General features: G+C 48.7%; 1 protein-coding gene across 2 annotated transcripts in view; it reads left to right on the plus strand.

Annotated features, from left to right (window-relative positions):
- Prp40 (pre-mRNA processing factor 40) overlaps positions 1-7,587 on the plus strand; it is a 41,787-nt gene extending 34,200 nt beyond the window's left edge. Inside the window, exons 22-23 of one of the 2 annotated variants that reach the window (XM_089542899.1) lie at positions 5,611-5,787; positions 7,356-7,587. In XM_089542899.1, the coding sequence (XP_089399025.1) occupies positions 5,611-5,787; positions 7,356-7,442 (264 nt within the window). In that variant the 3' untranslated portion in view covers positions 7,443-7,587. The remainder of the gene's footprint in view (positions 1-5,610; positions 5,788-7,355) is intronic. The other variant, XM_089542900.1, reaches the window with a different exon arrangement.
- Positions 7,588-13,710: the final 6,123 nt, after the last annotated feature.

Consider the following 13,710-nt stretch of genomic DNA (forward strand, 5'->3'; position numbering starts at 1 on the left):
CCACTAATTTGATGTCGCTAGCACTTGGTTCTGGACCGCATTCAGGCTCCGGCTTCGCGACCTATTTCAATTGACCTTGGTACAGAGCGCCGTCGTCCGCCGCGCTCGCGTGCGGAATCCAGTGCTCCGAGCATTGCGAACGTGTCACCTAAGTACATCAACGATGCGGCAGGGACCGGACATTTTTCGGTGTAACGGCGGTAAAATGCGTAGCTTGACCGCCGCGGGACATTGCTGTTATGTTGTTGCCGCGCAATGGGACGAGGTCGAAGGCCGCATAAAAGCGCCGTCGCGCAGCACTATACACACTGCCTATTTTGATGCGTTACTCTTGAAACGTGATTTAGTGCGAAGAAAATACGTTCTTGAAGCGGGCCAGCTCTTGCGCTTTTCGCACTCTACCTTCTCGGTTAACGACGTAAGCCGAGATCGCCGAGCTCGGTTCGCGATAACCGCGTTTAACGGTGTAACCGCGGGTAGCGCGCCCATGTGATAAGGGTTGTCTTCCTGCGACTTGTTTGCGTTTTCGGTGCTCAAAATTTTCTATAAAAAATTTACCCCGCGTAATGATCGCATTCCTAAATTTGCGTCAACTTTTTGGAAAAAAAAAAGTGCGATCATTATGCGAGTAAATACGGTATATCCCCACAGAAGTCGTACAGCTGTTGCTAACATGTTAAAGGTCAACTGCAATGAAATTTTTCGTCCCTTGTAAAGACCTTTTATTTTTGGTAGGATGTCAAGTGTTAAGTGAGGAACCTAAAAACAAGAGATGGCAAATGTGATAGAAGTGAGTGTGAGGAGTCACTTGCAAAAATGTCATTTTTCAAATCAAAACTGGAAAAAGGGTGGCCATTATGAAGTGCTAGAAATGAATAAACGAGAACATTCGCAACCACTCGGCCTTGTAGTTATGATGTTTTGGCAGCTCACTGATGCTCATAGAAATCGCAGCTAGCTGGTTTGCATTACAAGCTTGTATCATGATCTACACAAGCACTAATTGTATAAATTTACAGCGCTATGAACGAACACCCGTGAACAGGGACCACTTGCTGTTGCGCAGCATCTGCTTTCACCCTTCTGTCACTGACGAGGGATGGAGCTGCTATTTCTTTTGTGAAAACTGTTTTGCGGCCAGATTTGCCTGAGACAATGTGTGCTTTTGATTCATTCTGACCAAACCACACAAGGGCACCACCAGAGTGCCACATGAAAGAAAACATTGTGATATGCAACACATGCTGGCTGTTTGCCGCATTTTAGACAGACTGTAAGCTTTATTAGCTGAGTGGGAAGGGCGGAGCTCCTCATAACGCAGCAGCTCAACCCCGCTGGATGACCTAGAGGTTATGCGCCTTGGCGACCCAGTCAGCCTGTTGGACAAGCCGAGGCTCCCAGCTGCGCAGCACGGAGTCCCACTGCTCCTCGGTAGTGATTGGGGGGAAAGGGGTGATAGGGCAGGCCCACATGATGTGGGATATGGTAGGGTACCCACCGCAGAATCTGAAGTTGGGAGTGTGGAGGGTGAGGTAGGTATGGGACAGAACTGTGAGATTCAGGTAGACGTGCGTTTGACGCTGTCGCCAGGAGATTTCGTGTGCGTGGGATAGGGACCTGTAGGCTGGTGGGTAAGGCGTCAGCCAACTTGGTAGCTTAAGGTGATGTCCTGGTAGGTGGTCAAGCTCATGCATACTTGTCAGCTTTCCTGAATTGTACTGGAGGCTCCTGAATTTTGACCTGACCTCCCGATTGTACGAACACAGTCTCACTTCTCCAAAATATTCACCCCGACTTTGTTCAGAATTATTTGCTCTGGAAAAAAAAAATGCATGTAGTATAGATGAACCATAATATTGCTAGCACATTCTTTTTTATGTGGCCATAGCCGAAGTGACCATACTGCTACAGAAAATTTGGACTTATTCATATTGTCACGTGCTACGCATGGGCCCTGAGGAACAAAGAAGATGTGCGCAAGCTGGAAGAAAAAGAGGAAGTCCAGTATCCTGCCGCCGGCGCACCAGGCTCTGCTCGACCTGTCTTGTAAATAGTATTTGTAAATAGAACCTGTAACAGTGTGGTGGAGGTGCTCGGTCGATCACCACGGACCCCTCTCGAAACCGCTGCAGCCGAAGAATCGCCGAATTGCCACCGTTGCCCGTGCAAATGCCCAAGGAAGCCGAAGCACGTCCAATCGGCGCAGCAACGCCCGCTTGGCAGCACTACCGTGAGCCGCGGACGTTTTCCGGGAAGGCTGGCGAAGACGTGGATGATTGGCTCACCAATTACAAGCGGGTGAGCAAATACAACGGCTGGGATGCCACTCTTCAGCTGGCCAATGTCGTTTTCTTTCTCGATGGCACCGCGCTAACTTGGTTCAAAAACCATGAGGCATCGATAACGAGTTGGGACCGCTTCATGGAAGAGCTCCGCAGCTGCTTCGGAGATACCGGGGCCAAACAAAAATGCGCTGAGCAGTCTTTGCTTCAGAGAGCGCAAGTGCCTGGAGAGACCTGCACGACTTACATAGAAGAGGTCTTGAAGCTGTGCAAAGTCGTTAATCCCAGTATGTCCGACGAAGATCGCGTTGGCCATCTCCTTAAGGGCATCGCAGAGGACGTCTACAGCTTTCTTATCAGTAAAGAAAATTTAGATTCGCCCACGGATATCATCAAGCATTGCCGCACCTTTGAAGCTCTAAAGCTGCGTTGAATTACTCCCAAGTTCGGCCGCCTGCCTAACGTCACCACTGTCGCCAGCGTGGATTTCCACGAGCCTGTGAATGCTGCGACCCTCCCTGACGTCATTCGTCAAATCGTGCGTGACGAACTCTCCCGGCATCAAGATCTTGGGCGCCGCAGTGAAGTCCCGTATGAGAGCTGCTCTCTGCAGGCGGCTCCCGCCTACTGCTCCTCCCCTTGAAGTTTGTCCCGTCAGGCCCCTACCAGTGCTACTCGCATTGATTACAGCGACGCTCCCCGGATCACCCACCCCAGCCCCAGTGCGCCAGCTCGTCCGCAACGCCACCTGCGGCAGCCGGAGTACGATGGCCGCTTCGACACTGGCTACGAGAAGTGTTATCCCGAGTGCCCCCGCGACCCACCACTTTGTTACCGCTGTGGTCTGATCGGTCACATCTCTAGATTCTGCCGTCGCCGGGGCCAGTTTTCCCGCTCCCAGCGCCAATGGTCGTACCCTCGCCCGAGTTTCAATGTGCCTGTTCACGACCGTGTCTTCAAATTGTCTCAGCGCCCATCCAGTTACGCGCCACCACGGAACGACTCCCCTGCCTCTGACCGAAGTCTGACTCCACCTCCGCACCGCTCTCGCCGCTCGCCTTCTCCCCAACGTCGTTCCCCACCGTCACCGGGAAACTAGCGTGTGCGGCCGATGGAGGTGCGGCCGCCAGATCATCGATAGTACCAATTCCTCTGCCCATTGTTATGTTAAGGAACCGCCTTGAAGTTTTAGTGGATGGTATTTGCGTCATGGCCTTAGTGGACACTGGTGCCACGGTGTCAGTGATGAGTTCAACTTTCAAGAACCGTCTGGGTCGTAAAATAATGTTCACTTGGGATCGTGCTGTTATATTTCAGGGTGTAGGGGGAGAATCATTGGTTCCGTCATATTTTTATGACGAGCCACCAGCTTTCCTGTTGGACTAATTGTGTTTTTGACCAGTTTTTTTCACCAAGCAAAGTCTGAAGTTTAGTTTCTCGAAATACACAGTATGTTTCTGGCACTGGTCCCGTGCTGCAGGAGCTGCCGTGTTGAATTTTTTGTTGCTTTAGTTTGTTTCCTAGAGCTTCTGCGGTGTGTTTCGGGGCTGTTTGCTCATTTCATCATGATTGTTGGTACGTGTTACGAGAAAGTAAAAGACAGGTGAAAAGGGTTCGGCTCCGAGGGCATGATGGCAGCGCTTGAAACTGTTGGTGCCCTTGCATTAGATGAAAAGAACAGTGCGGTACATGACCCGTGATACCACCTGCTGATAACAATGAGCATTGTTGAAACCGGCAAGAGTATGCACATGTAGTTGGGAAGTCCATCACTCATTTTTGAGCCCCGTTCATTTTAGGAATGATGAAATGCGTAGTTCTGCCTTGCGAGTTAGAAATGGAGTGAGGACGGCAGCGCGCGCAGGTTGCCTACGTTGGTGCATGCATCGTCAGTGACTGTATGGGAGAACCCTCGAAAGAACTCCGTCTTTTGGAAATTATGTGTGTTGTCACGGCAGCCTACGAATTTTTCAAGCTAACCTTTGTTTGCTCGTTGTCGTTTTGTCCTCACGTAAAATGGGCAGCAGAGGCCGCTGATGCGTGACTGCACGCTCACGCTCTTAAACTTCTGTTGTGAAGTGCCATCTTTTATAGAATGCCTTTAGAAAACTTACCGCAGAAAATTTCTGAAGTGAGTGAAGACTTGTATGGCAAAGTCAGTCTTGAAGTGGTTAGTGCCACCTGTTCAACCCGTGTAACTGCAACCCCTGGACGACATGCACTTGATGCTGCTTCCACCTTTGTTGTCTCTCAAATTTCAATACTGGCAGGTTGGCAGGTGTGCACATGTAGTCTGTATGTTTATATGTGCGTTCATGGCTTCCAATGGCTTTACGGCGTTTCAGCATGGCAATCATGCCTGAAATTTTAAAAAAATTTACCATAGGACAAAACCTAGGACTGCCAAGCCACATTCTAGCCTCCGGCCTTTCAATTTGTGCCGTCCATAATTTTTTCACTCCCAATGGGCCCGGCTTGGGGACTGCTTTCAGCTATTCTTACCTACATAATATCCGATAAGTAGCCTAATTTTGCAGCACGCCGCCTGGCACTCAAATCATCTGCTACAGAAATTTTAAATTCCTGTAACAACAGTACAAGTTATCTGTTGAGCTTTGAACTTTGTCATGATTAGTTTTATGATATTCTCAACATATTAAGAGGCATTCTAACCAAAGTAAAATTTTGTTGCAGTTGGCCTTTAAGCTTCTTTCACTGGGGCATGTAACTGTGCTTCTGCACTTTTTGCTTTATTATTTTTTTTTGATAGAGACAGTATGGCATGAGTGTTACTGATCTCCTACATCAAGGAGCAGTAGCTCACTGGCCAAGAAGTATCATACCACCCACGGCGCAATCCAAGAAAGGCTGTTGTTCCCCATTGCTCTCTAATGGCCTATTCCAGTCGGCAACCTGGAACAGTTCTAAGAATTGGCAAAGAAACAAGATAATCACCATGGGCCAGTCAGAACTCGGGATCCAAATCCAAATCATCCATTGAAACACGCTGTTCAGCTTCGCGGAGCAAGGAAGCTTGCTCCGGATTTGTCAGTTGGAATACGCCCTTGTTCTCTAAGGTGTTGCCTTCGAGACTTGGTTTGGGTCGGAAGGCAGAGTATTTCTGCTTGGCGTTACCAGCAATCCTGACTTGGGCAAGAAGCGTCTTGATATGACCCCCCCCCCCCTCCCCCCCTTCCCTTTCCTTCCCCACTGCCCACACGTTACCAACCAGCACACTTCCCAACACTTCCCTGGCAGCTTGGCTAGCAACTGCAAAACTTTGACACGCTTCACATAGTTGCATATGTGAGGTTATATACGCACGCAGGCTTCATCTGACTCTGAACCCGAGCGCCGTGAAAAAAAGAAAAACCGAAAATCCCCTCAACCACCGCCGCCAGCAGCCCCAGCTCAGCCTGCTGCACCAGCTCCAGCAGCAGCGACAGCGGCTGGCCGCAACCGCCGCAGCAGTAGCGTGCGTGAGGAAGGCGAGCTCGACCAGAAAGTGAGTAACACGACATGGCTGGGTGCTCCCCTCGTTACTCGTGCCCATTTTCTTTGTCTTTTTCTCCAAGGATGATTGAAGGTAAGCATACGAACTTGTCTTGCAGTCTGACTTGCCGAACTGGCTGTTAGGGCAGGCTTTACAGGTATGACGGAAGCGCTGCTCATGATGACAAGCTGAACATTAAGTATGTGCTGCTAGTGGCATCATTTAGCTGCTTTGTTTCACAGTAGAATAGGCCCAAGTTTAGCTGCTGCAGCAGCAGGATAACAATAGTTCTTTGCCGAAGGACAATATGTGGGCAACAAGCGCAATATGTGGTCCACTACAAAAAAAAGATATGAGCTTGTGGCACTTATTCTGAGCAGCATGGTTTACCTTCCTAGATCAAGAGTCGCACCAAATTTGACACAAATGAGAAAAAGGCACCAGCTTTGAGGAATTGGCTTTTTGTATGCCTTGTGCACGCACAGCATACTGTTGCTGCTTGCATGAATGGCTATTGTTCATTGTTGTGGTCTCTTCCTTATCAAACTCCACTGTACGTGGAAGACATGAACATCTAGAAATAGCAGGCTTGTTGACTGGTGTAGTTTTTTGCATGTATGCTCAGATGCATTAATGGTGAGAGAAGCACGTGCACGTCCATATTTAAATGCTGTATCATGCATGCTTTGGAGTCGCAAGAATACCATCACGCCCACAAGGACAGTCACTGATGAAGTGTTCTCGTCAAGGTGTCCTCACACTTCACGTCTTTTGACCTGTGAAATGGACGTGCATTTGAAAGCCATATTGTTATTCCCAAATACTAGCCTCATTTTATACAGTGTGTTCCGCAGTTAAATGCACGCTATAGAATGCACCTCACAGCTAAACTGGTGAATTGTTCGAGCTCCTGTTTCGCACAGAAACCGCATTTGGTTAGTAGAATTGTTTTATACCACATTTGTTCGGGGTACTTGCTTGAATCAATAAAAAAATGTCGGATATTCGCATTGTCTGCGACGACGATGAAATGGAACTGTGCACTTTCTCAGCAATTGCACCGGTGGCGCCATCTCGTTTGTCAGCCATGGAGATTCGGCATAGGAGATGGGGGAGTGTTTTGCGGAAGGTTTGACGATGCTGTACCACTAAAGTCTTCAAACTTAGTGCAGTTTTGGCCAAACTAAGCTTTCTGTGATCATTGATAAAGCAGTACTGAAGAGTCTTCAAAACTCCTGCAGAAGACCCCCATCCTTCGCCTAATCTCCACAGTTGACCAACGAGATGGTACCACCAGTGCAGTCGCCGATAGAGCGGACTGTTTCGTTTCGTTGTCGCTACAGACGATGCGAATATCCGACCTTTTCTTATTGATTCAAGCAAGTCCCCCGAACAAACATGGTATTAAACAATTTTGCTGACCAAATGCGATTTCGGTGCCAAATTGGAGCTCGAACAATTCACCGGTTTAGCTGTGAGGTGCACTCTATGGTGCGCGTTTAATTGCGGATCAGTCTGTACATTATGCTCTGTTGTATGTTGTGATATTATGCTCAGCCTATGCTTTTTTTTCTGTGCAGCAGTGGACCTCTGACAGTGACGTCAGTGAAGAGGAACTGGAGAAGCGACGCAGGCAGTTGCTTAAGCAGCTGGCCCAGCACAACTGACAACTTGGCACAAAATAAAACCCTCCGTGGTGCCATGCTAGCAAGCACAAGGTTGGCTGCTGTGAGGATCATGGCTTTTTGTTAGCACTGGTGTGTTTGTCACTATCTCATCATGCCCACAATTAAACATTCTGCATCTACATAACATGTGTGGCATCCCTTTCTCTGATTCCTTTCTCTGCCAACATATGCCCCTGATGATGTGAAAGAATAACATGGTTTTCTTTTTATTGTTATCTTGCCAATTTAAAACAAAAACTCTTTCACGTGGTTAGCTTCGAGGACGGCAATGGTTTCATAGTACAATTCACGGGGACGTTCGAACATCTCGAATTAAGTGGAATTCGAACTAACTGAAGGGACTTTAAAAGTGATCAGCTTTAATAGCTGGGCATTTGTGAACACTATACAATTTGTGTAAAAAGGGCCCCAGACCATGATTAGACACTGTAAAGGAGCATAGTACGTGGATCTGGAAGTTACGCGGTCTTCGTAAAATATTGAAGCCGTGCGCTCCGCGAAAGTTGGCAAAAATTCAGATCTAAGTCTGCTCGCGCGCTCTCTTGACATGGCCAATTGCTTTGCCCTTGCCAGTAATTGGGGAGGTGTATCCGAGTTGTGGTGAAGACCAGGAACATTTCACTGATGGATTATCCTCACTGACGGGTGACGGGCTTTCCAGACGTTAGGCTCGCTCGGTCGCTGCAATTTTTCCCTGCATCGTTCGCTTCTCCGCCTCTCTAACTTTGCAGTATAGTTTCATCGCTCACATCTGTGGGGGCATGGGAGCAGCACACCAATCTCGTGGAAACCGTCGCCTGGTGATCTTAGCTTCCGCTTCTCTGCGAGCATTGTTGTGAGGCACAACCACTTTACTCTTCTTCAAGGTCTTGTGTATTGCGTCTTATTGTACCCTGCAGCTCTGTTAGAATAACCAATTTTCAAATGAAGCCCGATTGTGGTCCACGATGTACTGTTTTGGAGAGGGCACAGCTGTACGTGATAGCTGACAGAAGCATGTCTGAAGTGGCTTGGCCTGCACCGGCGTTACAGACATCGTAGCAGCCACCATTTTTGGGACCAGAAAGCGCAGCGAAAACTTGTGTTTTGCTGATCTGCTTATCACCAACGGGTTGCCGCGTGCACGTTGGAGGTTAGCTTCACTACCCAAAAATGGTGCTTGACGTCACGTGCGAGTGGAACATTTTTGTGGGAGCTGTTTCCTTGGATGATGCTTTGCAGCTTTACAAGCGCATCATGTAGGTCTGGCCGCTAGAGTCTTCTGTGCAGAATATTACAGCGCCCCGAAAGAGAAATTCAAACAAGCTTTTTGGACATAGCCATTAACTGCTATTTCGCTGATGATGAAGTGGGCGCTCCCGCTACAGAGATCAACTGGTCTCAGCTGGAATCGACTGGGAATTGTTCCTCAAACAAGTTTGACCAGTCAGAACCAGTTAGCTTGGTTGATGGATATGTTTTTCTGACGTCACGTCGCCTGCGCACTGCACTGCTTATTGTTCAGTATAAACAAGCAAGCTCTTCGCTTTCTGGTTGTTCGCTTTTGGAGTATTGTGTACTTTTTTTTTTGCTTCATTTCTTGTCACAGTTGAGCGTTGGCTTCCTGGCGTTCCACAGGGCTGTAGGGCTTGGCAGTTATAGAAATATAGCGCCATCAGTAGTCTCGTCCACGTGTTTTACCATCCTCATAACTGCTGCAGTGGTTGGGAAAAGCGCCCAAGCGATTGGTATTCCATCACTCCTCACCATACTGGAAAAATTTTTAAGCTAGCTTCATTAATACCGAAGATGTCAGGGATTAAAATAGCGCTCCTCCTCGTCCCCCGCAACTCGCACATGCCGATGCGCTAGAAAAAAAACAAAAAAAAAAACGTCGGGACTGCACCCCATCGAGCCCCATCCCGCCCGAGCCACCTGGGCACGCCCAATGAGAAGGCTTGCCGAGACTGCCCACTGACGTCATCAGGGTAGGGGTTGCACTGTGAGGTGTAGTCCTAATTGGCTGCAAGCTACTACGAACAGCGAATAAAAAAAAATAAATTATAGGGTTCATGCAGAGCTTTTAAATTTCACTTGAATACTCGCAAAGATCACCTCTACAGATCTGCGTTAGAACATGACCATCGAAATCATTTGGGGGTCCCTTAAGGAGCTTGTGTCGCAGAAAATCCGTCGTCATCGTCGGCGTCGTTGACTGGACTGAGAGCGAAAAATCCACGAAAAAAAATTAGAGAAGCAAACTAGGAGGTATGTGGGCCACTTAGGTCGCGTGACCTAAGTGACGTCATCAACGGTAACCTGCCCACCTGATTGTGAGCAGACTGTCCACCGTGGCAGGTGACAGTTAATGATTGGTCGCGAGAGGTTGCAACGTGGATCGCACAAGCCCCACCGGTGGCAGCACCTGCCATCGCAGGGCAGTGGTGCATCGCTGCACCTCTGCGCCAGGAGTAGTATGAGGACTCCCACAGGAATCTACGAATGTTAAGTAGAGAATGATAATTTCTGCATATTATGGGCATTAACGCTATTGCGTCGGAGCTTAAAGGTACTCTGAAACACCTTCCGAGAAGAACACAACTAGCTCAATCACTGCAATGTGCTGTCGTGAACACCTGAGTCAAGTAATACACCTCTACACGCAACAGAGAACCCACAATCTCGCGCGAAAGTTGGCGAGCCCTTTCCGGCGACTTTTTCATGCTCGCACCCTCCTCCGTCGCTCGCACCTGCGTATTGGTTTGATTCTTTCGGACCTCAGGCCTCGCGGGGGGGGGGGGGGGGGGGGGGGGGGGGGGGTCAGGCGGAGGTGGGGGCGGCGGATTAGCGGCGACCTACCAGCGTGGAAAACGTGACGAGAGGAGAGGGAAAGCCGCGAACACAGTGAAATTCAAATTTTGCACTGCCTGCTGTCCTTCATTTTCGCTGCCCCAGCTCAGGTGCTTCCAGCAGCGATAGCAGATGCCGGGGCTAGCAAAAATCTTTTCCTTCCATGTATCATGTTTCATTAAAACCACTTACTTCTACTACTACTATAGATTACAAAGCTCATTAAAAAAAATTCTTGCTGGACAATATTCGTGAAGCGACGCGTGGTTTAACATCTCGGGCGTACCGCAACGCTATTAGAGCCCCTTTCAGAGCCCCAGTTATTTAGCATAGCGCGGTGCGCAACCGTTGCCTCCAGGTGACCGGTTACAACCTGGAAGGGATAGACTGGGTCCAGAACGGAACGCTGCGACGTATTCCTTCCCCTAAAGCACTAGAAGAGGGGTTTCGCACCCGAAGTGCGAGGAAAATCGCCTCGGAGGGACTCGGCTCAGATATACGTGCCGATATATTACTTGGTAACTCCGCTCTTAATGCTAATAATAAAAAAATTATTCCGCAAGCTAGTTTTATGTGCAGTGACTAAACCGTCAGAGCAATTAAAGAACTGCATGACTATGATTTTTTTACTGGAGTTCAATCGGTGTCCGTTCATTCGAGCTCTGCTGTGGCCCGATGAAGATCTTCCTTATGAAAACCGACGACGACAGCTGAATCGCTGCTTTTCACCCTCCACGTCGCCATTGCTCAGGAGGTGTCAATGTCAGAGATTCGCTGCGCGAAACTGGCTGTCTTCGCCGTGATGATGAGGCTACCGAAGGGAAATTATTCTGCTCCTCTTGTCGTTCAACCACGCGATAAGCGCAGTCTGGATCGTCGTAGTATGGCGTAACCAAAACATCCAGCGTTCACCTCCTGGCCTGTGGGGATATGTTATCCAGGTGGGTCTGTGCCATGTAGAAACGTGATGTACAGGGTCTGTTCTGAAAGTAGTAGGACTGGTTTTTTCCTGGGCGAACTGGCGGACGAGAGGTGGTCTGCGCGTGCAGGATCGTGGAAGGGGGATATTGGGAATGCTGGGGAAGATCGGCAGTCGGCTCTCGGCCGTTTAAGAGAGCAGGTCGCTTGTACTGTGAACCCTTGTCGAAACGTCTCGTCACGCAGAATCATCGAGCGTTTACTGGATCAGCGATACGCGATCAAATTTTGAGTAAATCTTGGTAAAACCGGCAAAGAGACTCGCAACATGATTAAGGAGGCCTACGGTGACGCTTCCATGGGTAGATCAGGTGTTTTTTGACTGGCAAAAGGTGTTCCGAGAAGGTAAGGAAAGATTGGAGGAAGACGACCGCTCTAGGCGCCCTTCGACCAGCAAGACCAAGTTTTTGAGATCGTGACAGAAAACTTATCCATGAGGAAAGCATGCGCGAAGTTGGTGCTGGGAGTGTTGTCAGAGGAGGAAAAGGCCAACCGGTAGGATCTATCTTCATCATGTGAATGAGGACCCCGATTTTTTACCCAGCACATGGCGGCAACGCTGCCTCAGCCCCCCTACAGCCTCGACCCCGCCGGACTTTTTTCTATTCCCGAGAAAAAAATCGACGCTCAAGGGGAAACATCACGGATCGGTAGAGGTGGTTCAACAGGCCGTGACGAGGGAGCTAAACACCATTCCGGTCCAGGCGTTCCTGGAGGAGTACGAAAACTGTAAAACTCATTGGCAGCAGCGTGTAGGTGCGGAAGGGTGCTACGTTGAAAAATTGTAATCGTTTGTACTATTCTCTTGAGTAAATTTTGTTAAAAAAAATGAGTCCTACTACTTTCAGAACAGACCATGTATACCGGGAAGTGGACACAGTCGCGAATTGGCTATTCGGGGAATCACATGCTTCACTCGAGTCTGGGTGGATGGGGAGCGGAGAGCGGATACGTCAAAGTTATTGATACCATTTTTTTCGTCCTTCACAGTCATCATCAGCTTAACTTAATTCAACTGCAGGACAAAGGTCTCTCGGCTGCGGACACCTTATCTCCCGCAGACCTTCTACATCTGCTCACCTGACCTCTGTCGTCCCCTGCCCCGTTTGTCTTCTGTACAATTCTCTCCGGCCGTTACCCTCTAAGGGACCATTAGTTATCTTATCGCAAGAATCCAGTCTATATTTATTTCCTTTTGATTTCGGCTGGATATCAATAACTCGCGTTTGCGCGACCGGAAGAGAGCAGAGCGGCTCAGCTGACCCACTATTCTGTCCTCCTGTCTCGGCCACCTGTCTTCGCCCTCGGCGAGGGGGAAAAGTAGGGCGTTTTTCCTTTTGCTGATGGCATGCTTTTTGGTATGCTATGCTTCTCCGCTGTCTCATGCTTGCTCATCTTCCATTCTTCGTCAACGTACCACAACCGAAACAGCGAACTTGTAGAGCTGTTTGGCGCGGTACATCCCTCGATCGCGCGCGGGATAACATATTGTTCAGGTGAACAGATGAAACCTGTATGCCAACAACCAGTGATATATGAAGATCGAAGACAGTGAAGAAGTGGAGTGCACCTCAGCGCGCGTTTGCTCTGATGTTCCCACAGCGACCGAGGCAGGTGAGCGGCAGGCCTTACCGGTTTCGATTTCGGCGTGGTGACTCCGGTAATATGCACGCTCCTAAAATTTAGTCTCGAGCCTTCAATATGAATTGGCTCGTGAAATGCTTTGGCGGCAGAACAGCTGTATATATGCATATACTGGCGGCACCGATGCGGTTTGAGTTATATGCGAACGTTCTGTTCGGTGAGGTTCGAATAAAGAATTACTATCGGTCAACGAGTCCACCATGTAGATCTAAGATGAACCCTGCACGACTGCGTAATACATAACACTGCTGCAACGATTAATTATATGTTAACGCGTTTTCATAAAGAACATGCTACTTGGCCCACTGGAATTTATGCCAGCTTCCCGGAGTTCCCGAAAGATGTTCGTGTGAGTTTGTGTGAAAGATGAGAGCGGGCGCATTTGCGCCCGCTCTCGATACCCTTTGATAGGCACAGCAAACAGAACTCGAAACTACCATTTCCAACATGAGCCAGAAAAAACTATGTGGTATGAAGCAAAGTATATACACTATTAGTCGTTCACAGTTGTGCACAAACTATTCGCTGTGGAAAAGTAGTTTTTGAGGAAAGGAAATGGCGCAGTAATTGTCTCGCATCTCGGCAGCCGAGTTAGTGAAAGGGATATTTGGAGCTGCTAGAAACTGTTCAAGACGTCATTCTCACAAGGATGGCTTCATTTGATAGTGGATGTGCTACATGCTGTAGCCAAAGCGTATGAAATACGAAATTTCCGCATCAGACATGATTTTTTGAGCATCTCATACCCGATCTGTAGAAGTGAACGACGCGTCTACAACTACAAGATTATGAATGA

Source organism: Amblyomma mixtum, chromosome 5 (assembly GCF_055824585.1).
Source record: "Amblyomma mixtum isolate Tamu chromosome 5, ASM5582458v1, whole genome shotgun sequence".
NCBI classification, from domain to species: domain Eukaryota; kingdom Metazoa; phylum Arthropoda; class Arachnida; order Ixodida; family Ixodidae; genus Amblyomma; species Amblyomma mixtum.